The sequence below is a fragment of the Myxocyprinus asiaticus genome, chromosome 23 (genome assembly GCF_019703515.2).
Source record: "Myxocyprinus asiaticus isolate MX2 ecotype Aquarium Trade chromosome 23, UBuf_Myxa_2, whole genome shotgun sequence".
In the NCBI taxonomy this organism is placed as follows: Eukaryota; Metazoa; Chordata; class Actinopteri; order Cypriniformes; family Catostomidae; genus Myxocyprinus; species Myxocyprinus asiaticus.
The window spans coordinates 19,353,688-19,381,534 of record NC_059366.1 but is presented as its reverse complement, the minus strand read 5'-3'; the positions used below and the strand labels follow the sequence as shown (position 1 = coordinate 19,381,534).

The window sequence follows — 27,847 nt, the reverse complement described above, 5'->3', positions numbered from 1 at the left end:
TCTATCTTTAATATGCATATCTGTTTTGAATATACAACATAACTGATTTAGCAGCAAGGTTCTCTCAGGATGTTATCTTTTAACATTTTCAATGCATTTTGTCAGTATTAAACAGCGGTTTTTATTGCAACTGGTGAGAATTGACTTGTACTCTCTAAGAGATGATTTACCCAAAAATTACAATTTGGTAACACTTTACAAAAAGGTTCCATTTTGTTAACATTAGTTAACTACATCAGTTAACATGAACTAACAATAAACAACTTTTATATAATTAATCTTGGTTAATGTTAATTCCAGCATACAGTATAATAATACATTTTCATACATTAAAATAAAAAGTTGTATATGTTAACATTAGTTCATGCACTATGAACTAACAATGAACAATTGTATTTTTTTTATTTTTTTGTAACTAACATTAAGATTGATAAATGCTGTAAAATATTGTTCATTGTTAGTTCGTGATAGCTAATGCATTATCTAACGTTAATGAATGGAACCTTATTGTAAAGTGTTACCAAAAATTCTGTCATCATTATTCTCCTTTATGTTGTTTCAAACCTGCCTTTTTTCTTAGTCCTTTCTTTTGTTTTTGTCTCTGGACAAGTAACTTTTTTTACTCAGACAAGTAAATGACCAATTTACTTGTCCAAAGGACAAGCACACGATGTTGCTTAATGTCGAGCCCTGTTAATAATTGTTGTATTAATTTGAAATGTGGTGCTGCCTTAGAATTTTGCCAAAACAAGGTCTTCTAAGGCAGCATAATAAAAAAATGAATAGGGAATAGCCTTAGGATAATGAAGGAAACCTGAACACCATTTTCTGTTGACTTTGCTGCTCTGCCCTCATGGCTGATAATAATTCATTCATTCACTTATTGACTTTGCTTTCAGAACATCAGCATATCTGGGAATATCTTCAGAGGAATCAGGAACATTCTGGAGTCCTACCATGTCCCAGAGCTTATCAAGGTACTGTATTTTGATATTAGTGGTGGTGAGCAAATCATCCCAAACTGTTTGTGCTGTGGATTTAAATGTCAAATTATGGACCTGAGCCATACCAGATTATTGAAGACACTTTGGTATAGGCTCTTTTGACTTTCAATCAACCAGAACACTAATTTAAGTTCTATTTTATTCAAGTCTGTAATAGTACAGTTAATAGAGCAGTTTTTGTAATATTTTATCTCCCAGGATGTTCTTGCTCTTGTGGATAGAAAAGAAAATGGGATGGGTACTGATGGGCCTTTAATTAAAGTAAGTGTTTTGTGTTTTGTTCCTTTGTTACTATTTGTATTTGTTTCGACCAAATGTGCCCAATGCATCCACTGAGCTGTGTCAGTCAAATAACCCCCTGTTTCTGTCAGAGTGTAGAGGGAAGGATGACGTTTCTGGAGAAAACCCTGGAAGAGTTGAAAGCTGAGGGAAAGCCTGCTGATTCCACCCTCAAGAAAATCATTGCTATCCTGTGTGCTGAAGAGGTCAGGCCTGTTCTCATCAAAAATACCCATACAAGTATTTTTATAAGTGATAGATGTTCTGGACTGGCTGGGTTTTATAAAAATTTTAGAGGTCAACCTAATGTTTTAGGATTTTATAATGCCTGATGCCGATATCTATAGAGCTGGATGGCTGATGCATGTTATAATGAAGATATGCATAATAAAATGTAGATGCCAATTGAAGCACAAAATGGCTAAAAACAAAATCTTATTGGTAACACTTTACATTAAGGTTCCATTTGTTAACATGTACAAACAATGAGCAATTGCATTTTTGTTAACTAACATTAGCAAAGATTAATAAATGCTGTAAAAAAATGTATTGTTAATTGTTTGTTCATGATACTTAATGCATTAACTAATGTTAATGAATGGAACCTTATTGTAAAGTGTTACCACCTTATTTTACACAATATTTACTTATAATGCCTAAAAACTATTCACTAAAAACATTGAACATTGAAAATGTGCGTAATCTTTTGATGAGGCTATCAGTAGATTTTTGAATTGATACAAGGAGGAACTGATATTTCTTAACACTTATTCAGGCAGAAAATCACTAGTCATTTACGGCAAAAACTGTGAGGGATTTGTAAAAGTCCAGAATCTCAGAATTTGTGTATACATGTTTGTAGATTATTTTCTTTGTAACTCAGGGCACAATTTTCTACTTTCTCCTCAGAAACTGGATCGAGCTCTTGAGCTTAAAGCTCAGTATGAACAGGATATGACTCCCGCCTCATATGCCATGCTCATCAACCTATGCTGTCGTCATGACAATGCTGAGGAAGCACTCAACCTAAAGAGGGAATTGTAAGTTTGAAGTACACTTCACGCAAACATCCTTGTTTGCTTTGTTGCCAGTTTGAAACATTCTGTATAAAGAGAGACTTAGATGGGGGTTAAAATCACTTACTGGTGTTTACGCTTTCTTGTTCACATTTCAGGGCACGCAAGGACTCTGAGGTAGCATTGGATGCTCAAAAGTATGTGGCCTTGGTCCGAGTTCTGTCCAAACATGGCAAGTTGGAAGGTTAGTGGCCGTGTTTATGGTTCTTGATATGTGTGAGCTTTAGGCCCAGTAGAAATAATTGCATGATTTCACCATCCAGTATTATTGCAATAATCTAGTTTTAAGATTCTTAAGCCACTTAGAACGTCAAGGTACCACAGAGAATTTTGTTCTACTTATCCCGTTGCTATCGAAGGCTTGCCACTTGCTTAATTAGTCTCTTAAAGGCAACTGTTCAGAGTCAGACACAGCTATGCAAGTGTGAATGTGTGCGTGAGTGAGGCCAAAGACACCTGTCTCTCCGGACGGGGACATTAATCAGCCATCATCTGAATTCCACTGTGGATTTCTCCAAGCTCATGTAAGACGCAATTACAATAAAAGTGTTTCCTCTTTGCTTTGTGCACACGGTGATGGTGAAAATACACGCTCCATCTCTCTTTTCACGATGCATGCCACTCTTTGGCTGCCCCCTCCCTCTTGTTCAGACTCATCCTGTCACCGAGCGAGGGAAAATTACAGGACCGGCTGCACTTTAACAGAATTACCGAAATCCGTCCTGATACTAATGGCATATCATGTCGGCGAAAGTGCTCGAGTATTTCGCACACACATGCATATTTGCATGTGAATTCAGGCGAAAGCGTGTGATGAGGGAAGTACGTGTATGTATGTGCGTGTCCATCAGAGCAAGCTGGTGGCCATTAGCCCGATGGTATGTGCTAGGAGCTTGTCATTCACATTAACACACCTCAACGGCCCAGCCTGCCCATATCACTGCAGCAACCCGATCTGCTTGAAGATCATGACTCGTGGCACCATTGCACACCTGCCGCCCTGGCATTTAATGGCCTTGTTTTTGTTTGCTCTTTGTCCCTTGAAGCCCTTTCCCCCTCCTTATTCCTTCCACCATCTTCTCAAGTTCTAGTGTTTGTTACTGAGTTCGTAAACAATATTGCTGGTTCACAGGCTGGCGGAAGGCCATGGAATGAGCCAGAGGATTAATGGGGTGTGTGATATTTGTTTACCACTCTGTGTATGGTATCAGACAGTGGGCTGGGATGCTCTGCTGCTAGCTGTCCATTCTCGGTCCATTTTCCTCCAGTAGCTGATTGGGTTTGATTAGTGGTTCTGTCAAGATGGAGGAGTTTGAGCTGTCTGCCCTCATGGAGCATTACGATATGGCTGAAGTTCAGTTTGGTTGCTGTTTGTGGTCCAGTGATGTGTGAACTGTGCTCTCTATGACCAGAGAAATCTATCTTGCCCATTCAATTGTAAATCTAGGGCACGTTGATCAACAAGCGTTCCTTAAAAGTCCTCTCTGAAAGTTCACAACTTCACTACAGATTTGGAGTAAAAACAAAAATTGCCATTGTGCTCATGTAGATGATAGAATTTTGAATCTGGCTCGCAACATTTCTGACCCCATTCCCCTCACTTCAGTTCATAATTTTCTGTCAAAACGGCAATAGGGATGCACGATATATCGGCGGCCTTATTGGTATTGGCCGATAAATGTGAATTTTAAAGTTAACGGTTATCGGTCCGATAAGAAATTTTGGCCGATATATTAAAGTTGATAAATCATGGCTTCTTCAGGCACATGCTACATGCCATGTGGGTTTTGATTGGTGCCATATGGGTTTTGCCTTCTGGCTTTGCTTTAGAGGATCATACTGGTTCTGAGTAAACACTCCATTATACAGTATTTATTTATGTCACATTCATTTTGTTTCTTTTGTATGTTAAAGCATATTGTTATGTTTTAGTGAGTTTGAGACTTTTTTGCATTCCTTAGTTTTGTCTTTTCACAGGTTTGAATCAAGTGCAGTGCACTGTATTTATAAAAGTAGCTCACTCATCAAATTCATTTTAAATTGCAGAGTCATTATGTTTTTGGGTTTTTTTTAGATAAAAGGAAGTTGGCCATAGGAATGTAGAATTTCTTTATTTAAATGGCTGAAAGTAGGCTACAATTAATCCACTTTAAATGATTGATTTCATTAGAAGTGCCCCGGATGTGGCTTTATAAAGTGAGCCTTTTGTTTTTTAATCTGACACACAAAATGTAGATTTACATCCAGATATAGATTGGCAAATATATTGGTTATCGGCCTCCGAATACACAGAATTATTGGTTATCGTATCAGCCAAAATGTCCATATCGGTGCATCCCTAAACGGCAATGATCAAATGTGATCATGCGTGACGTAACTTTTCACTAAATATGAAATTATTCACAAACGTGTCAAAAAGGAAAGGGGGCTTATTTTTAATGCTGAGATTGATTACGTAATGATATTTGGCAGAACCTTGCAGTCTGAATCATCACAGCATCAAGCTCCAACACAGCGCATGCCGCACAGTGACTTTCTGTCCGGGGCAGAGACAGCGCTCAACACTCCAAAGGAACATACACACACCAGGTGTGTGACAGCATTGGAGAAGCTCACACACGGCTTCCTTTCAAACAGCAAGATGGTGCGCAGCTGATTGGAACAGGGCACAAGATCTTTAAAACTATTTTAAACTTATTAAAAACACGATGGTTATGGCGTCTCTTGTCAAGCCCATCACGGATTGCAAATACACATTCAGACAGCTGTGACGAAACAGTGGTGTGCACTTAAGGTAATTACAGTAACTTGAAGAGAGAGCAGAAAGACGTGCCTTCAAAGCATTTACCATCGTGTTGGCCAGCGAGTCTTCACATAATGACAAAATATGATGCATTATTTTGATTATGCATTTATTAAAAACTTTTTGTAACAGATTACATTATAACAGTCTTTAATAATGGTAAATAGTCCAAAGTGACTTATTTATATAATTAATATGTAATTGATATCGGATGGTTTGACACTGCCCACCAAAACACATATGCTTACAAACAAACAGATGAAAACATTAGTCATAGAGTTGTAGTGTTTTTAAAGTGCCTATTAAAAGTATTTGGCCTGTAAGAATTATTTTATGCAACCTGTTCAAATATTCTGTCCATCACAACATTATTGTGCTAACAAACAGGATTACCAGTACTCTAAGGCCGCTGTCACACGCAACCCCTCACATCCCCGCAAAATAACGTTTCATTACACCCATAGTAAAACATTTGGTTCGTGAACAAGACAATTAGTGCTTAACAAATAGTGTTGCAAATTCCAGAAATATCCTTGATTGACGGTCGTTAACATTAATGAATAGGGAGGGTCACGTGACGCCATGCAAGAGGCAGACGTGTGAGCGACGAGCTCTGCGCACTTTGCTAAATTTTTTATTATTTTCATGTTATAATTTGGTGAAATTTGATACACCCAGTTACACATTTGCTCTTCGAGGCAAAACATGGCAAAGAAGTCAAAATCCTCGGGCTCTGGAGACATTAAAAGACACTTACGTGTTCAGGATGAAAGCCCCGACAGGCCTACAGACTCGATTTGGATGGTGCGGCGGGAGAGGTGATCCAGCGTCAGTTGATGAAGGTTCTTGCTGTAATACGTCGATCGATTACGGCGATGGAAATAAAATTCTCTGAGTTAGTTACAAGAGTGACTGATGTTGAGAGACGAATCAATTGTCTGGAGTCTTCGGAGAGAGAATTAACCGCTAATCCGACCGCGACCAAAGTTGATTTGGAACATGTTCTTGAAAAGCTTGAAGATCTTGAGAATAGAAGCCGCAGGAATAACATTCGAATTGTTGGAATTCCTGAGCATGAGGAGAGGGCAGAGATATGGTGAAATTCCTAGACGAGCTTTTCCCGAGTCTGCTCGACATAACAGGCTATAAACTGGAAATCGAGCAAGCTCACAGAGTCCCAGCTCACAGATTTGCTGAGGGAGATCATCCTGGCCAGATTTCTGAGATCATCCGATAAAGATCTTGTGTTGTGCCAGGCGAGGAGCAAAGGGAAGCTTTCTTGGAAGAACCATAATATTTTCTTGTTCCCGGACTTTGCGAGTTTGACGAGAGAAACGCGATCGGTTCAAGGAATTTAAGAAACTCTTACATCAGCGGAAGATCACTTTTGCTCTGATGTTTCCGGCCAAACTGAGAATAGAAACGAAGGATGGTCGCAAAGTATTTACATGTCCCAATCAGGCAGTGTCTTTTATTGAATCAATGGGTGAGTAAACCATTGGGTGTTTCTCATGAACTGCCAGACATATCATCGGAGGTGAGCTTCCCTCCCTCCAGGACATATACACCAGGTGGTGTGTGAAAAATCTCGGAGGATCATCAGAGACTCCAGCCACCCGAGCCATGGGCTGCTCTCACTGCTACCATCAGGCAGGCGGTATCGCAGCATCAGGACCCGCATCAGCCGACTTCATGACAGCTTCTTCCCCCAAGCAATCAGACTTTTGAACTCTTGATCTCCCACGATCAAATACATCAGCAATGCATTTTATTAATCTCATTATCTCACACTGGACTGTCATAAATTATTTTCTCTTAACAACACACTGGCAGCTGACTATCAACCGACAGCCTGAATGTCAGTACAGTACAATACAACCTACTGTATATTTTATATATACTATATATACTTATTTTTTTATTATTTTATTGTATAATGCGTATTCTATATTGTATAATGTACATTGTATGTTATTATTTGTATATTGTGTTGTGTAATTATGGGTATATTAGATTTTAAATTGTGTTGTAAATCTGATGTTTATTGTAAATTGGTATATGTCCCATCACTGTCACGACTACTATGTTGCTCGGAACTGCACCCAAGAATTTCACACACTGTTGCACTTGTGTATATGGTTGTGTGACAATAAAAGTGATTTGATTTTATGTGAGTGGGTCGACTCGCTGTACTTACTCTGGCTTTTGAGGAAACTGGGCATCATTTTGGTTTCTTTTTTCTTTTGTGTTGGCTCCGCCGAGCTGCTGGAGTTTGTTTTGTGAATAACACTTTTCCTTAAAGAAACTTATGCATTGATGAAAGATTACTTTTGCATTGAAGTTCCCGGCCAGTTTGAGAGTGGCACTACGGTTGACCGCAAAATATCTACATGCTCACACAAAGGATGTCTTTTATAAAGTTGACGGATTGTGTAATTCGTGGTATATACTTTTATGTGGCCTCCGAGTGAACTGACTCCACCATCCGGGGAACCGGGATGCCGGTTTTGTTTCTTTTTGTATTGGTTCCGCCTAGCGGCTTGAGCTTGTTCTACTGAATAACACTCCTTTGGAACAGCTGTGGATTAATCTGTTCGTTCTTTGTGCTTATTCCTACTGCTGGCTGGAGTTTGTTTTGTTGAGTATTTTTACGGGACATTGGAATGATTACATCATCCACTGAACTCGTAACAGCCGGCTCACTGAACATTTGTTTGTCTGTCTGTCCGAGGAATCTGAACGGTTATATCAGCTGGAATTTGTTTTGTGGAAGATCACACCTTTTGAGACAGTTCTGTGAATTAATCTACACGTTCTTTGTGTTCATTCTTCCTATTGGCTGGGGTTTATTTTACAAAGTATTTTCTGTTATGTAATTTTGCCTCACAAATGTGTGAGGCAAAATTGAGTAATCCGATGGCAAAGTTGTTGTGGGGGCTCGTGGACATTCATGGACCTCTTGAGTTTAGAGGGATTGTCGCCAGTTGGCGCTTTTTTGCACGTGGTTAATGCGCACGTTTTTCTTTTTTCTTTTTGTTTTGTTCAGGGGGAAGTTCGGGGTTTGTTTGTTTCACTAATGGGGGATGTGGTCTGTATAATTTTGTTTTTGACACATAATTTATTTTTTCTACTATATCAAAATGTCAAATGTTAATATGAGTGTACTATCTCTCTCCACATGGAATGTGAATGGGTTGGGGCACCCCATAAAAAGAAGGAAGGTTATTACTTTTCTTAAACGTAAGAAATATGATATAGTGTTTCTTCAAGAAACATATCTCTCCCTGCAGGAAGCTGAAGAATTTGGGAAGATATGGGGTGGACATGTTTTTTTTAGTGCTGGCTCAAGTAAGAGCAAGGGAGTCATTATATTGATTAATAAACATCTACAATTCAAATGTCTCAAACAGACTAAAGATACATTTGGAAGAGTCATTATTGTTTAAGCTGAAATTCAAGGGCAAAGGTTGATGTTGGCTAATAATTACGCACCTAACGCTGATGATCAGGGCTTTTTTATAGATCTTGAAGGGATGCTGCAAGCTGCTGGCACCCCTCATGATATAATATTGGGAGGATACTTTAATCTTTTGATGGACTCAGTTCTTGATCATAGTGAAGCAAAAGTGCGTAAGCCCCCTAGAGCAACATTGACGCTTCACAGGATGTGTAAAATTCTTGGTCTTACAGATATTTGGAGACTTTTGAACCCATCTGGTAGAGACTATACATTTTTTTTCATCAGTCCATAAGATTTACTTTAGATTTTTTTTTTTTTTATATCCAAATCCCTCATTTCATCTGTTGTTGATTGCTCAATTGGAAATATCTTAGTCTCAGATCATGCCCTGGTGAGTTTAGAGGTGTTGCCACATATAGAGAAAAAGAAATCATTTAAGTGACACCTTAATGTATCCCTTTTGCAAAATCCTGATTTCCAACAAATGTTAAAGACTGAAATCAGTGTTTATATGGAGACCAACTGGTCCTCAGTATCCTCTGTGGGCGTGGCTTGGGAGGCACTTAAGGCAGTTCTTAGGGGTCGGATCATACAGTATGCCTCATTCACCAAAAAATCCAAAGCACAAGAACTTGAAGTTGGAAGGAAATATTAAAAGTACCGAGGCAGAGCTTAAGCACCGTATGTCATCTGATGGCCTCAGAGAATTCACCCGATTGAAATATAGTTATAATACTATTTTGTCACGGAAAGTGGAGTTTTGGTTATTCAGGGCAAGACAGTCATACTTTGAGTCGGGGGACAAAGAAGGAAAACTTTTGGCTAGATATATATAGCAGAGAGAGTCTTTTTCTACCATTCCCTCAGTGAAATCTGCTGGTGGCGAAATATTTACCTCAGCCACTGATATTAATAATGCTTTTAAAGAGTTCTATCTTGATCTCTATAGTTCCACATCTTCGTCTACTGATGAAGATATTAGGAACATTGTGGAACCATTAGATCTTCCTAAACTGATGACTGAGCAAAAAAATTCTCTTGATTCTGAGATAACCTTGGAGGAGCTTGATGAGGTAATTAAGGCCTTACCTACAGGCAAAGCTCTGGAGCCTGACGGCTTTTCCTCTGAGTTTTTCAAATCTTATGCTACAGAACTGGCTCCACTTTTGTTAGAAGTTTATACAGAATCATTAAAGAATGGAAAGCTTCCTCCAACCATGACACAAGCCCAGATCAGTCTGATTCCTAAAAAGGACAAAGATCCAAGTGATTAAGTAAAGTTATGACATCACTTATACATATAGATCAGGTGCGATTTATTCAAGGCCGTAGCTCTTCTGATAATATTAGGCGTCTCATCAATATCATGTGGTCAGTAGTGAATGATCAATCTCCGGTCGCTGCCATCTCACTTGACGCTGAAAAGGCATTTGATATGGTGGAATGGGATTATCTTTTTAAAATTTTGGAAATGTATGGGTTCGGGAGTACATTTATTGGTTGGATTAAGTTACTTTATAGACACCCTGTAGCAGCTGTACAAATAAATGGGTTAATTTCAGATTATTTTACTCTTTCCCCATTATTGTTCTGTCTTGCCCTGGAACCATTAGCAGCCGCGATAAGAAAGGAGGAGGATTTTCCAGGGGTGATTGCGGGAGGTGTGGCGCATAAGCTTCTGCTTTACGCAGATGATATTTTATTATTCGTCTCCGACCCTACTAGATCTATGCCTTGCCTCCACAGAATTATTAACTCCTTTTCCAAGTTCTCAGGGTACAAAGTCAATTGGTCTAAATCCGAAGCTTTGGCTTTGACAGCGTACTGTCCAGTAATGGCCTTCCAGGGAATTAAGTATTTGGGAATTTTATTCCCAGCAAATTTGTCTGATTTAGTCAGAGTTAATTTTGATCCCTTAATAAAAAGGTTTTCGAATGATGTGGACAGGTGGGCTTAATTACACTTATCGTTGATTGGGAATGTTAATGTTATTAAAATGATTTGTATTCCAAAATTCAACTACCTGCTGCAGTCTCTCCCTGTAGATATCCCCCTCACTTATTTCAAGCAATTTGATAGCATAGCGAAGTACTTCATTTGGAATGGTAAGCGTCCCAGGTTAAAGTTACATAGGCCGATTGACAAAGGTGAGTTAGGCCTACCCAAGATTTTGTTATATTATGCATTCGGTCTTAGACATTTGGCTCATTGGTCACTTCCACCTGAGAGAGCCCCTCCCTGGTTTTGTACTGAAAAGGAAGTTCTTGCCCTTATCTCACCACTGCAAAGCCTTTCGATTAAACTAGCCAGAGAGGTTAAGTCGCACCCCGTTATTTTGCATTTGCACTCGATATGGACAAAAGTGTCCAGAGTGTTTAATTCTGATATTTATTTAAACGTAGCCTCGAGCATATGGCTGAACCCTAAACTATGTATTAATAAGTCCCCTTTTTGTTGGTCAGATTGCATTGTGAGGGGGTTTAATACACTTGGTGACCTATATGAGAGTGGAGTATTGAGACCTTTTGAAAATTTGGTTCAACATTTTGGCATTCCCAGATCTCAGTTTTATAAGTTTTTACAGCTGCACCACCTACTCTGCACTGTTTTTGGGAGTGGCACGCACCCCCCCAGTGCGGCAGATACTCTGGGAGTGGTGATTGCTGCTTTTGAAAAAGGTCATGAGGCAACAGTGTATTACTCCCTGCTAATTCAGAGTCTGGGGGACGGAACTTTGAATTCTCTCAAAAACATTATGGGAGAAAGATCTAAACTTGACATTGGAGGAGGGGGTGTGGGCTAGGATCCTAAAAAATGTCAAGTCTGCATCTAGAGATGCAAGGGTTCGCCTTATGCAATTTAAGATTTTACATCGATTTTATTGGACCCCCTCCAGATTTTATAGGCTTGGTCTTAAAGACACACCCACCTGCTGACAATGTCAATCGGTTGGAGGTTGGAGACATAACTCATGTCTTTTGGGGGTGTGTTGAGATCCAGGAGTTCTGGTTGAAAGTTCAGAGTCATATGTGACACTCTGCTTTCACTTTGCCCCAGACTATGTATTTTGGGCGATGGGGTGGTCATCGACGTTGAGAATCGGCACATAAAGAGTTGGGTCCTAATGAGCGTCATGATCGCCAGACAGGTTATTTTAAGGGGTTGGAGGTCGGTTGGAGCGCCCTCATTTCATGAGTGGTGCTCGGAGATGGGGAGGGTGGCGGCCTTTGAGGAAGGGATGTATAGAAGGCTGGGAAATCTGGGGTTATTTGATAGGAAATGGGGCAGATATTTGGCCTTTTTGGAAGGCTTTCGGGGAGGGGTAGTGGAGAGGGATCTCTAGTTTTAAATATGTGTGTGCAATTTGATTGTTTTTTATAAATATGCTTTTTATTTATGTATTTTTTTGTGTGCGTGTTGTGTGTTTTTTTGGTTTTTTTTTTTCAAATATTTATGACCACTGGGGTGTGTTTGTGTAAGGTGGGGGTGTTCGGGGGGAAGGGTTTAATTGTACATAATTTGATTCCGCATTTTCTGTGATGTTTATTTAATTTGTTGAATGAAATCAATAACAATTGTTAATAGCAAAAAAAAAAAACAGTAATGAATAGAATATAACAAGCATATTGTTTTTTAGAGACTAAAATCTGTTAATTTATATGTGGAAGAACACAGTTACGTCAGTTATAAACAGATGTGGGATATTTGTCAGTTTTTTTTTTCATGAAGCATAAGCAAAAATGAAAAACGATTACTTGACCTCGTGCGACCCCGTGTCCTTTTGCACGGACATTGTGTTTTGACTTCGCTATACACAACACATAGTTTAAACTCATTTAAACCGACTGATCTGTTCAAAAGACTCTGGGCTGTCTAAAGGGTTAAACCTTTGATGTACGGAGTCATGTGACAAAACATGGCGCAGATCACAGCAGAGTTTGTCTTTGGGAGAAAGCCAACAAAATTACATCTGGTAAGAAGCTTTACATTGAAACCTGTTTAAGTCAAAAGATTGTCTGCCGTTTTTTAAAAATGAGCGATTTATCCCGAAATGCCACACTGTTAAACAAAATGACCACTATAATGGATGATAGCACTAGTTTTTCATTAGAAATCCTATATTTACTGTGCATTTTCACATTGAGAATTTTATTTTTATTTATTTATTTTTTTTTTTTTTTGCTTTTAGAGGCTTTATATGGAGTTAGAATGGGCCAGTGTTCTGAGGCCAGTGCAGACAGACAGCACAATGGAGGTTTAGTCATTCACTAAATAGGGAGCAAGGGAGCATCCTATAGATTTCCTATGCAGCTAAGTGTATACACTAACATCCTAACATTGACCTAAAGTTCAGTTTCAGGCTGCAGATGATGTTTGCACCACTTAGCATGGTTGGCAGACATGGGACAATGGTAATCAGTACATAGATTCATTTTAACATGGTTGGCCGATGCTGGCCATTACTTTAAATCAGAATTATTTATGCTAATTTCTGATTGGTAAAATACTTCAGCACTGGCTATCACTTGTTTGTTTGACAGTGCAAAGAGAGAACATTGAGATTTTATTGCCAAGTAGAAAAACGCATTGTAACAAGTCAAATAATTTGTATTTGTGCTTTTCCCAATACACATGGTTCCAAAGCAGCTTTACATAAAATCAACTATAATATCTATTATGTCTCAAAAACATGAATAATCAACATAATAAACAATTTGATGAAAATAATTTATTATATTTTCTTAATATATAGACATAATATAGCTTGGTATTATTTAAAATTCCACAACTAATTCCCACTGTCCAAATATGTGGACATACAATTTTAGGAAAACTATTTGCTCTAGAATTATTATATATATATATATATATATATATATATATATATATATATATATATATATATATATATATATATATATATATATATATATAATTTTTTTTTTTTTGCATGTCTATTAGGTGCTACTAGTTACAAATCAAAAATGGAAAATGCACACAGCAGTCACGCTCGGGTCTCAGTAGGCTAAAGCAAATTAAAACTAGCCCAAATACAATGTTATATAATGCGTTATATAGACCTTGATATAATTTGCTTTTGAGACTTGCTGAGCGACGAAAATACAACCTCTCTCAGGCTATCAGTGCGACTATACACTGGTGTGACACACATTTTTTTTGTCAACAATGCAATTTTGATCAGGTGCAACTTTATTTTCAGGAAAATATGGTAGAAATCACACTTGACTATCACGTCATTGCTTGACAGTCTCGGAGATTATCTGTGATCAAACCACTGTCTTGAAATGTTTGTATGCTACTGTTAAAATCTGTTTCTCTAAGGAGAAAATAAATGTGATTTTTACTTCCGCAACCCGACTATTGTGCTTTATGGAGTTTTGTGTTAACAAGTGTTGCTAAGCTAATAACACAATACTGTAATAAACACAAAACATATGAAGTGTTGTGTGAAATAGTCCATTTATAATTAAATGAACATTTTATTGATACTTTTCAGTATTAAATTAAATAGAAGTACATTTATAACCAACAATTCTCTGAGTCTTGAATTTTGTTGCCAGTGGTTTGAAATAATATTTGCATTGGGACTGTGCCTGTGATGCCTTAAAATGCTGTCTTTGTAGGCATCTCAATTGGTTTTAGAACTGGACTTTACCATCCCTACCCATAAAATTGGCAGAAATAAAGTGTTTCCAAATGTATATTTCTGCTTTTTAATTGCCAAGTGCTTAAGTAGAACATTGTGGATTACATAAGAACAAATACATCCTTCTCTGCATAACTTGTATCCAGCTTTAGCACATAACCTCCTTTCATATGGCTTAAATATTGCCCTACATCTGTGCGTTGCTCTACAACAATGCTTGTTAAGCCCTGGGCTATAAAGAATGTACGTGGTTCACTGCCTTGAGCGATGGCGCAAGAATCAAGAGGTTGTTAGTTCTAATCTCCTTGTGGGTATCGTTGTCACGACGCCCTCCGGTGATCCACTTAACCCCCATTGCTTCAATTCATATCCAGCTGTTAACACATAACATGTGGCACTTTTTAGACAAGAGCCCTTCTTAAATGACAAGCCTCTATTTAAATGGGCTGACTGCTAAGATCTTGATAAAACAATCCTCAAAATGAAAAAAAAAAAAAAGCAGTAAAGGATGAGATCTGTGCTGGAATAACAGCTTGAGTGAGTAGATAAGTGAACGGGGCTTTATACAAAATCAGCCTCTTAAAAACTCAGCATGACCCTGGTGAACTTCATGTTCCCCGCTTCACTGTTCCCTTTTGGCTCATCACTTTTACTGACAGTATGAAGCGATGTGCTGTATTTGCATAACAACAGGACAAAAATTACAGGGTGATGAAGTGACAGATTGGAATTTGTGGGCTAAAACAAACTGGCTGTCTCTGTGTTTGAGTGTGTGTGTGCGTGTGGATATTACAGTCAACTGTTTCCATAGGTCATTCTAGATTGTATATTTTCATTTACATACTGTTAACTTATTCTCCATACATGAGGTCAGGGTCTAGGTTAAACATTGCGAAGTGCAAAATGTGCATAAAATTCTGTTGATGTGTAAATTAAACGTCCTCGCCCGTTGGTCAGTAACTTTATTAGGCACTGCAACATAATATGTACTTAAAAATCAAATCATAGCCTGAAACTCACTACTGTATGTGCACGTGATGCAAATCTAAGCCATACAAACTGCCTACTAAAGAAAATGTCTTACCATTCATATTTCATCTAATGACTTTTAATAATTTTTTTATTCAATTATTTAATTCATGACGAAAAAAGGAAAAAAAGAGCCAATACACCCACCAATTAAATTCTAATTGAATAGTTAATTTTGCACCCTACCTGAGGTCCATTTTATTGTCATAACCCTGTAGGAACACTTGTTAAGTACAATGAAGAACTTTTGATCTATTATGAACACCGGTTCCCCTGTAAATCATGGGAATTTTGGAGCTTGCCTATCTGCCAGTGGCCAACAGTTTCTTCCACATGCATACAGCTGTGATGATGCTATCCTCATTTTCTCTCTCTCTCAGTTCTAGATGATTAGTATCGCCAGTGCAAACAGGAGCTATCGGTATCAGCCCATTAGCTAGCCTCTAAACAGCTTGTAAACACATCTTAATTATCTGGCTTGGTGACAGAGCAGCTGTGGATGTGGACCCTCACCCCTCTGCCAGATGGGAGCATCGCCCAGTAAAAGCCTCCATTACGGCAGCCGAGCAACGGCGTATCCACGACCAGAGCCTGCCGAGTTCGCGCCGGGCACTCACCGCACACCTATAATTTCCCAGCATGCTTTTGCAGGGAACCGTGAAAAAAAGCCTACTATTGTGGGGGCCGCTGTAATTGTAGTCTCGTTTAGAAATGCAAGTAGTAATTAGCGGTGAATTGGCATTATACGGCAGCATTTGCATCCCTGCTGGGTGTAAAATGTTGTTTTAATAGCAGTTTGTTTTCCCCACATGAAATTATCTAACGGGCTTTTATCACCTCTTCCACTCTATAGCTTGCTCTCTCTCACACTCTCTCTCATTTGGCGCCGGCCCATCGGGGGACAGCTTAGCGCATAGATATACAAATAATCTCCTCAAGTCTATATAAAAGTAAACGAGATGGAGGCTTGCATCTAGTACATATAGGCCTTATTTAAACTTTATCATTTGTCTCGGGTGATCCGATCACAATTGGTCAGCCCCAACAGATCGCTTTTACACCTGATAGTAATACAAGTCTCGTATGCATCTCCTGTGACCCCTTGTGGCTACATCCAGTACATCACTCACTACACCAGGGTGTTACTGGATTTTCATTTTGAAAAAGTCAATAAAAATTAAAAAGCAAAATTAAAAGAAAAAGCTCAGTGCGCCGCTTCTCCCAAATATTACTTTCTTAAAGTAGGTAATTTTAGGAATTTTATTTCTCACTACAAGCGTGATGTTTAGAGCAAAATTCTCCATTATTTTAGTGGAGTACCTGTAATAACTGAGTTTCAGATGTGCAGGCTTAACATTATTTTTGTCACTGCATGTTAAAATCTGGCATACTGTAGATGTTCCATGAAGTCTTGTGGTTGACTATATACTGGCTTTTCCATTTTTTTCCCCCTGATCAGATGGTTGTTTCCTTTTGAAGCCTTACATGGTCAAAGTTTTAAACCCTCATTTTAGTGTAAGAATGGATGACAGGTGAGAAGGCAGTCCTTTTATGTTGTTCGGGACACACCAAGACACATTAGCATTTATACTACAAATGTGATGTGGTCTGATCATAAAATGTTTTGGACCCCGTTTACACCTGTTTTTACTGCTGAGCACTTGTGATGGTGCCTAAAACAGACAGTTGTTAATACCAGGTTCAAACTGGGTCAAAACGGTTGCATATCAGTTAACCAGTTGCATTCAAGTGGCTCGAAGCATCACTGCACTTTTTGCTAAGCTTTGTCTCTTTCTTTGGTGTCCTCATTCAGAGGCAGTGGACATGCTGAAGGAGATGAAGGAAAAGGATGTGCCCTTAAGGGACATCACAATCAATTTGCTCACCCTCACGATGAACGCAGCTGCAATGAAAGGAGATGCCACCACTATTCGACGCCTTCAGGAGACCATCTTCACCCTGGGCCTAGCCAAACCATCCAGTAACCTCTGCTCACCCCTCATCACTTGCTATCTGGAGAGGTGAGATGGTAAACAGTATCTTTACAGTTTGGACAGAGTGGCTGAAGTTCATTTTTACTAAGGTGCCAGATTACGTCATTTCCTTAAAGCAATAGTTCACCCAAAAATTAAAATTCTCTTATCATTTACATAATTTTCTCATCATTGTGTAAATGATGAGAGAATTTTCATTTTTCTGTGAACTATATTATAACTATATTAATAAATATATATATATATATATATATATATATATATATATATATATATATATATATATATATATATATATATATATATATATATATATATATAGTTTGAGCAGCACGTTTCACTGCAGAATTTTTTGTGAACCTGTTGCAATGTAATGCAAGCTTTTCATAGAAGCTGTTATTGAAAGATGGGGCTGCGGCAGCTATATTGCACCTAACAGAAAACCAAGTATCTGTCATAAGCAAGTATTGTTACTCATTTCTTATGCAAAGAGGTAATTTAAATGGAAGTCTTAAAGGCACAGCTGCAAAAAACTGTCTGAAAATGGCTTTGAAAAACTAAATTATCTTTGGTTTTGGTGCAAAAAAAACTTGACTAATATTAAGTGATCTCATGGGAAAAATATGATTAGACCACTTAAAGTGCTGAGGTTTGGAAACATTTATATGATCTGTAAACAAACATTTATATAACTTGTTAATAATATTGTCAATTTCCCTTAAGTTTATTAAAGGTTAAATTGTAAAGGGCACAGTTCTGCTCCTCCCCAAGCTTTTCTTTTCGCTTTTCAGTACATAGAATCTGTCATTACTTTATAGCTAAAATGTAGCATGGGGGAGAAAAGGAATTAAATTTCACAAGTTGGGCCCCTCTGTCCTGCCCCCATCTGTTCAGGTCTATTTGTAAGAGTGGCTTTTAAGCAGATCAACTAATTTGCATGTTAATTATGCACCCTGTGCTAATTGCCGGATTTGCCTGGGCCATGCTTTGCACTGCTTAAGTGCCTTTCCCCCTCCCTGCTGTGGGATATTGAGGTTGGCAATACACCTTCTCTGATAGTGTTACAGTCTACACATACATACACATGCAGGCTTACTGAGTGCCCCTCAAAGACTGTTTGTTTTTCTGTCACGCGTGTGCCACAACCACACCGGCATGCGCAAGCTTTAATTGCTGCCTTCTGCACGATAAGGTTTCCAATTTAGCTCAGGTTCATTAAGGAGCAGATACGGTGAGATCAGAGTGACTTGCAGCAGAGATTCTGATAAATCCCCACACGCATACACGCACATACTGTATACACACACACTATGACTGGCAACCACTTGTCCCAGTAGAGGAGGGAGAAAAGGGTCTTAGAGCTGAGTAGCTTGGCCTGTTTGGTTGCAGACTCCATTAGAAACGTATTAATGGAGATTTGTAAGTTATTTAAAGTCAGTGTGGTCAGTGCTAAGCACAGGAGTAAACGGATCACAAGAACCACATACTGAGGTGGTCAAAAACGCATGTTACCACATCGCATTTGTGTTGTAAACACTAGTCCATCCTGAATGGAGCGCCACCCCTCAACTGTCAATGAGCCACTGTGCTAAAACAAAAGTTTTAACTTTGCCGGTTACGAGCAACTTTAAAAGGAAATGACCGTCTGATCGAAAACAAAAAAAGAATATGTACACAAGCACGAGAACATCACAAAACTTCTTCAGTGTGTCTAATACCAACATGTAGGGACGCAGATGACAAGCACCTGAAGCTCGGGTAAATATAGGAAATCCATTAATATAACAGATGATTCTGCTCTAAATGTTGCGTTTGTGCTTAGATTAAATTTCAACTGCATCAAGGAGAAACAGTGCAGTGGTGTTTAGCTCTGTCTTTGTTTTTTTTATGCCTTTTTGCAGTTTATTGTCATGCAGTAGCACACTGACAGAGTGATTGATGTTATGTCATCATGAAATCAGAGACCCTCCCCTCAAAATCCGAAGACACATTTAGTGACCAGATGTAAACAGAGATGTCTCTCCTGACCACATGTGCATCTTAATACCAGGTGTAAATGGGGTCTAAGTGATAGCAGCAGAAAAGGAAAGTTATTGTATTTTTATTATAGATTGCAAAGAAAAACACTTTTTTGCTCTCTCTCTCTGGAATAACATGCACCAATGAAGCAGAATCAAAAAGGTCCTGAATGTTTATTAAAGGGATAGTTCACCCAAAAATTGAATTCTGTCATTATTTACTCACCCTCATGATATCCCAGGTGTGTATGATTTTCTCTCTTCACCAGAACACATTTGAAGAAAATTAGAAAAAATATCTTAGCTCAGTAGGTCCTTAAAATGCAAGTGGATGGTGATCTGACTTTTGAAGCTCCAAAAATCACAGAAAGTCAGCATAAACGTCATCGATACGAATCCAGCGGTTAAATTAATGTCTTCAAAAGCGATATGATTGCTTCTGGTGCGAAGAAAGATAAACATTTAAGTACTTTTTAACTATAATCCAGCACATGTGTCGCACATGCCTCAGTTCTCACGGGTCTCACATGCCAACGTGATTACGTCACGCGCATACCGCTGCTGAAAGAAAATGAGGATTTGGAGTTAAAAAATACTTAAAGTATTGATCTTTTTCACACCAGAGGCGATCGTGTCGCTTGAGAAGACATTAGTTTAACAGCTGGAGTTGTATCGATGATGTTTATGCTGACTGTTCTTTTTGGAGCTTCAAAAGTCAGATCACCATCCACTTGCATTTTAAGGACCTACTGAGCTAAGATATTTTTCTAATTTTCTTCAAAAGTGTTCTGGTGAAGAAAGAAAGTCATATACAACTGGAATGTCATGAGGGTGAGTAAATGATGAGAGAATTTTCATTTTTGGGTGAACTATCCCTTTGAGGAAGTAAATAGGGTCAATTTTAACTAAAATTTGTCAATGTTGACATCAAATGCAAAATACCCACAAGATACTCTATTGGTCTTATTTTCTGCACTGATTTTGGTGGAAAATCTGCAAAATACTTTCCGCTCCGCTCATCGCTCTCTCATCTTTGGACAAGGCTGCACTAAAGATGACAAAGCGCTGTATGGCAGTGTCTCGTCTGTATGTCAACTGTAATGACTTAATGAACACTTCTCTATGGGATTAACTCTGACAGCCGTCAGCCTGTCTCCACGACAACAGCAGCCACCGCTCCTGATCCATATCCTTCATCTCTAATGACCCTAACAATTGGAAGTGCTGAAACTTTTTTTGTTCATGTGTGTCTGGGCGAGACGTCTTAACTCTAAAATGAGGGAGGGGATGTGGAATGCTGTCAGATGCCCAGGCAGAATTCGGTCTGTTTGTATTAAACCACGTCAATTACAGACTTTAGGCAGAGATGTGTGTTTACATCTTTGCACCATGCATTGTAGCCCTTCAAATGTCATAAACTGGCCGTGCAAGAACATTTTGGAAAAGTCAGGACCATTTACATGTTAGTCACTAGTGATAGATGATTTATTGGCCAGGCCGTTATTTGGCCATATTGACAACATCGGCAAAGGCTGTTAACCATGCCTACTTGTGTCAGTTCTAAAATCTGCCAACAGCCTTGTCAATGGGTAATAAAAATGTAAATTTTTGAGTAAATATTGTGTAAAATATTTATATTGCCCAGCCTACTCTCTAAACATTTGAATCGCATCGCATTTTGAAATTCGGCTTAAATCGGCCTAAATCGGCCAGAAAAATACTGTATACAAGAATGTGAGCGCAAACACTTTGACTACACAAATTTGATTAAATGCGTTGGTGCTCATAACTCATAATGCAACAACAGTGTGTGTTGCATTTGCAACATTGCCAGAAGGGGTGCTAGAGCAGGCATAATTGTAAACTATTTCCTACTATTGTCAGTTTTCTCTTTCAGGTCAGCTACTGTCATGATGAAGCAACTGTTTATGTAGAGCAAGTTAGTTAAAGTCATTATGTTTATAGCTAGCTACCTGAACAATAACATCTGGTTTAATGGCTCAAATGTGATGCCATTCAACTTATTTGAAGTGAACACTATCGTCCCTTTATGACTGATGTTTGTTACCACCAAAGCAATGTACGAGCACATGTTAAGAATGTTCAACAGGGCCATGTGCTTGCAATAAGTTGGCCCAGCATTTTCGTCTGCATTTACATGTTTTTGACTTCTTCACCATTTAAAAATCATCGCCACGTCCTGTAGCTGTGTTTGCATGACAAGCGAACTCGGTACTAGATCACAAACCATGAAAAGTTAACCCTCCCTAGCTTATTTCTTCAATGTAAAGGGAAAAAAAAAAAAGAAATAAAAAAAGCTTTCACTCTTTAAATTGGAAAGGGTGATAACATTGGTGCCAATCTGGGTAACAAAAGAGATGCAGTCAGGGATGTACAGAAAGTGTCACAGGAAGAAGGGGTGGATGAAATGAGCTTTCTTGTCTAATCCTTCAGGTTCCTCACGCAAAGCACTCGCTCTTGCTTTTTTATTCTCCTTCAACTTAATTGGCTGGAAAGTGCTTGACATGCAAAGTTAGTGACATTAAGAGGAATATGTTGCAGTAAAGCCCGAGCACCACTGACAGCTAAATTGTATCCAGGCAAATTATGAAGCCTTCAACATGGTTAATTCTTTTTTGGGGGGCTTAGTTAGATGAGGGTGGAGGGGGTTGTGGGGTTGGGTTTTTGAAAGAGGGGGTGGGGTAATTGCTGTTGCGGGTGACTCATCTCATATTGATGGGAATTGTGAAGAAGTCTTATGATTTTATGGTAGTTATGGTTTGGAGAACTGGGGGCTGGAGAGCATAAAATCTGTAATGTCACATCATTTTGAAATGGCATTCTGGGTAAATCTAGTTCAAAGATTTTTAACTTTCATCAGGCCATTTCAGAAGATAGTACGGTTTTGCATTTCGGTTTTAGTTTAGTTATTGTACCCAGTGACGACAAACATAATTGGAATTTTAGAATGCTTCGGTATCATGGTGATTTATGACAAAATGCTTCCTGCCATTGTTGCTGGATTTTACAGACCTTTAAAGCTTCATTTGATCTTCAGCACTTTCGAGACATGGCATTCATGGAAATAAAATTTTGATTGGACCTATTATCACTTTTTTAAGATTGTGCAGGAGTAGCAACCATTTAATAACCATTTAATCACAAACATATATAAATTTCTCATCTTTTTAAAAGTGCTTGTATATCTATTTATCAAAACTATCTGGAATTCTTGATCCTGACCACTAATCTCAATTATTGCCACATTCGACAACCAACTTCCTACAAATCTACAATAGTTTCTTGTCTCTTGTATCACTCTGTCTGCAGTTTGTAGCTTCTTACATAATTTAAATCAACTTTTCATGTACATGTATTAAAGAGCCCATATTATGCTAAGTTACAGGTTCATAATTTTATTTTGGGGGTCTACTAGAATAGGTGTACATGCTTTAATGTTCAAAAAACACATTATTTTTCTCATACTGTACATTTATTTTCCCCGCTCTTCTTCCTCTGGCTCAAATGCTCTGATTTACCTGCTGTCTCTTTAAAGCCCCCCTTTCTGAAAAGCCCAGTCTGCTCTGATTGGTCAGCTGGCCTAGTCTGTTGTGATTGGTCAACCACATAGAGCGTGTGTCGGAAATATAATGCCCCTTACAATAACCGAGTTTCAGCTCCTGAGTCTTCCTGAGCAGCTGTAAACACTATTGTAACTATGGTAACAATGGTGTCGTTTTTTGCCATACCAGTTCGAGCCAGAGTCCGATAATGAATTAAATAATAAAAGTTCGGAAGAACAAGCTGATCGACCCAAACAACCTTTGCAAGCACGACTTGAGCAGGACGTTTCACAGTGGTAAGTTTTATTTTAATATCTTTCTTAAGTACATTGTTGATTATTGTGAATCTAACAAAGCTTCAAGTAAAAGACACGTAGTGCATCTAGGTTAGTCATCTTTTGCTGGAATGGGTGTAGCCGAACTTTTTTTGCCCGAGATATGAGCAGAGAACAGAGGCTTACTCCCATTTAGTGGGTAAGTTAGCCGTGGACTACCTTGGATAGCGGCCGTAACATTACAGCTTGTAATTATAAGAAAACCGCCACACTTTATCACTGATAAAGACTCATGAAATCAACCATTTTGTTACACAGTTTTAGGTAAAAGCCTGCCCACAGCTGAATAGTAAACCCTTACTGAAACAATAACATTACATAGCAAGTTAGCCGAGCACTACCATGGATTACAGACATAAAATGACAATGTGAAATAAATCTCCACACTTGATCTCTATTCATGATAGTAAGAACGACTGCATATTTCTACACAATTGTAGGTAAAAGTGGGCCCGCAGCTGATTAGCAAATCTATTTCAACACAATAACATTAGCTAGCAGGTTGTAGGCCTACAGCTGTGCACTGGGTATACACCGTAGCTACAACACAAAACTCCGCATGTGAACTCTCGGTAGCAGATAAATCCACAAATAATCAAGCATACTTACAGGTTGTGATTCTGAAGTGTCAGATTGTCCCAACAAAGTGGGAACTACACCATCTTTCAGGAGTAACCGAAAGGTTGTGGTTGTACTGCTAAATTAAAATAAATTTTAACCACTGATTCTTCAGTTTGTCTGCCTTTGGAAGTCCAAACAAAGAGGTTTTGCTTTTGCAGTGAAGAAAACAGCGTCTTCTCGACATGGCGACAACACTAACCTGACTCATCCTGGCCTCGGCTATAACTACGTTTGTTTGAGGCCGGGCCAAAGTAGCCCTTATGCAAATGTGTTACATAGTGACATAGATACTTTACGGAAGAAATGGCTGGACTACAATCCAGCCGTTTCTTTTAGTTCTTGAGCAGTGTTGTCTGTGGGAGAGTATAACTCCCTTTTGAGTGCACTTTGTGCCAGGTTTGGCATAAAGTCACCCAACAGCAATGCGAAAGACTGGTAGAGAGCATGCCAAGATGCATGAAAGCTGGGAAATCAGGGTTATTCCACCAAATATTGATTTCTGAACTCTTCCTAAGTTAAAACATAAGTATTGTCTTGTTTAAAAATGAATATGAACTTGATTTCTTTGCATTATTCGAGGTCTGAAAACACTGTATCTTTTTTTTGTTATTTTGACCAGTTGTCATGTTCTGCAAATAAATGCTCTAAATGACAATATTTTTATTTGAAATTTGGGAGAAATGTTGTTAACACTATAGAATAAAACTAAAATTTTCATTTTACTCAAACACTTATCTATAAATTTACCCATAAATATAGTAAATCCAGAGAAACTGATAATTTTGCAGTGGTCTCTTAATTTTTTTATTATATATATATATATATATATATATGTATAAAATTGGTGTATTTTTTTTTCTGTATTGAATAAAAATGTAACAAACAGCAGGTCTGTAGTTCACAATTTGAATCCTGCAGCCAATGGATTGCTCTGTATTTCTCCCTCTCATTTTTCTTTTTATATAGGCCTTAATCAAATGAAACCCTGTCCAAATTCGCTCTCTCTCAAGCACATTGCACAATCATCCAGTGTGTTAGAATTGGCTCTTGACTCCCGCTTGATGAATAACATTGTCGCTCTTCATTCCAATTAAGTGTGATTGCCTGAGAGCTGGCATCAAGTTCCAGCTCAATGACTTCCCTGTTTTTTGTCCATCTCCCTCTTCCCCCCCACCCACCATCCTCCCATTCAACCCGCCTTCCAAGGTCACCCCTCTGTAAAGCATGTATCCCTTCCTGACTGTAAAATCTGAGGGGTTGAAGACACTACTGAAATTATACCTGTTAAAACTCCACCGGTTCACTTTCCCTCCACACCCGCCCCTCCTGCCAGTGCCCTATCTGCTTTGACCTCTGAGTGATTGGCTTGATAATTACCCAATCACTCGATGGCTGCCACTGCAGTCACAATAGAGTGATTGGAGTGGTGTTTTTCTCGTCTGTTCCTTGGCTTTATTCCTCTGTCAGGCCTCTGTCAGCTCTAGCACTGAGCTCTTTGTTAGAAAGGGGTAAAGAGAGAAGAGAAGAGATGTGAGAGAGGGAAGAGAGCAGATCTAATTTTGTTGCCATTTTCTGCCAAGAGACCCAGTTGGATGTTAGGGCTCTGAGGGCTGGGGAGGAATTCAGAGCCACAGGATGTTGCAAGAAGCTAAAGACCTGAATTGCACATGCCAAAGTAAAGTTATTTATTGAATGTATTTAAATTAGCAACTTTGATTTCCTTGCTTCAGGCCCCCTGATTGCTTTTTTTTTTTTTTTTTTTTGGCTTATAAGTGGTGTGTAATTTTTTAAAAATAACAGAATAGTAAAGGGATATTTCACCCCAAAATGAAAATTCTCTCACCGTTTACTCACCCTCACAACATTCCAGATGTGTATGACTTTCTTTGTTCTGCAGAACACAAATTAAGATTTTTAGAAGAATATCTCAGCTCTGTAGGTCCATACAATGCAAGTGAATAGGTGCCAAAATTTAGACGCTCCAAAAAGCACATAAAAGCATCATAAAATAATCTTGAAAAAAATGCTTGTTTTGATAATTGGGACCATCCCCCCTGGAAACTACGTCCCTTTATCTAGCATACCATATTTGTTGGTAAGCCATTTATTCAATAAGTATATGTTTAATATAACATGTAAAAAACATGTAAAAATATAACATGTTTAATTTAAGGGAGTGGTTTTACAAAGATAATTGTGTTAAATATACATATTTTCAAAATGCCTTGTGTGACTGTTATCTATGCATTAGAGAGGGGGGTACACGAAATGATGTTGAATGTTTAGAGAGGTACGCCACTGTAAAAAGTTTAGTAATCACTGCTTTAAAGGCTTAATATCTTGAGGAATCAAAAGGTGTTTTTCCACCATTGGGTAGAATGGTTCTAAGCACATTCTAAGAAACCAGTAGCATTTCCATTCGATTTTGGTTTGGTTCGGTTTTTATAGATTACAAAGCATTCCCTGCCTGGATTTCTCAGCACTAACTGTACTCAGGACAATGAACCATGCTGGTGGAACAACTTAAGTGATGTGGGGACTCCTGATTAGTCACTTGCTCAGTCAGTCCATTCTTATCCTGACTTTGCAGCACCATAATGGAAAAAGAAACCATAACCATCCCAACGAGGCTTAGATCGGTATGGGACGGGACCGTTCTGCAACAAGATTTGGCCCAATGGTGGAAAAGCATTTAAATAGATATTTTAAGGTAAAAAGAGCTTGATGTACTATAAAAACAGACTAACTTTTGGAATTTCCTCCCCAATAAAAAAAAAAGAGAGAAGCATTTATTGAAACAGCTGCAAAAATGATTTGTTTTGAAAGTCGGCAGCAACACAAGACTGTCCAGGTTTACACGTCAGTGACCCCTTTTGGTTGATCAGAAACTTGGTGGTTTTGGCACTTAAAACTTGACTTACATTATAAGTGGACCTATGGGAACAAAACAATAAAAAACTTATGATGTGAATGTGCAGAATAGCACAACATATCAACTTCTGGCTTGACTGATGTTGCAAGTTTGTGATACGTGCAGTACCTTGTGACCAGTGCCACTTTGGTGTAAAATGCAATGTTCTTCTGCAGTGGGGACTATGCTGGTGCGTATGAGGCTGCTGTGGAGTGCCATAAGCAATACAACCAGATCCCTAAAATCCATGACCTCATCTGCGGCCTGGTGGAAAAGGGAGATGCTGAGCTGTTACAGAAAGGTAACACGCCCACATATATACAGCCCTTTAATTAATTTTCTGTGTGTGTCACTCATTAGCACTTGTCACGAGTAGTATGTCTGTGTTCTGGCCTGGTTTAGATGGTCATATGTGGAATTTATGTGTATGCAGGGTGTATATGCTTTGTTTTTAAGAGGGTCATGTTGAAAAATGTAGCTGATGGTGGTTTCAAAAGTCAGAGGCAGTGGAGGGTTTAAGTGCTCTGTGTGTGGGGGGTGAGTGGATCTGAAGTGTTAAGGCAGTGAGACCTCTATAGTGAAGGGCACTTTATGCCCATGATGACCCAGTACTCTCACAGACATGCGTAGCAAGCCCATTCATAGACAAACGCATATATGAGTTCACCCTCATCCAGATCTGAAGAATTTAAACAGATAGTTCACCCAAAAAGGAAAATCTGTCATTTACTCACCCTCATGTCGTACTTTTTAACTCCAAATGAGATGTTTAGCAGAATACTTAATATTCCATCCCAGTTTATTTTCATTGTATGGAAAAAAACAGCATGATAGTCTTGCCAAACTTCTTTGTGTTCCACTGAAAATCATATGGGTTTGGAATGATATGAGGTGAGTGAATAATAATGAATGAAATGAAAAATGAAATGCTAGACTGCTGGGAGAGCTCTTTTGAAAAAGTTTACTTTGCTTAAGGTTTGCTACACTAGTTTTAGAGAAAAAGAGAACCTAGGCATGACACACACCAAACAGCATACACACAAGCACAAGTGTGTATTTCTTCACAATCCTCTCTCTTTCCTTTAA

General features: G+C 38.6%; 1 protein-coding gene across 1 annotated transcript in view; it reads left to right on the top strand.

The window, feature by feature from the left end:
• Positions 1-27,847, top strand: part of lrpprc (leucine-rich pentatricopeptide repeat containing) — a 90,491-nt gene that overhangs the window by 34,799 nt on the left and 27,845 nt on the right. Inside the window, exons 18-24 of the mRNA XM_051650958.1 lie at positions 900-977; positions 1,203-1,265; positions 1,376-1,489; positions 2,193-2,323; positions 2,458-2,543; positions 17,133-17,340; positions 26,938-27,062. Of these exons, the coding sequence (XP_051506918.1) occupies positions 900-977; positions 1,203-1,265; positions 1,376-1,489; positions 2,193-2,323; positions 2,458-2,543; positions 17,133-17,340; positions 26,938-27,062 (805 nt within the window). The remainder of the gene's footprint in view (positions 1-899; positions 978-1,202; positions 1,266-1,375; positions 1,490-2,192; positions 2,324-2,457; positions 2,544-17,132; positions 17,341-26,937; positions 27,063-27,847) is intronic.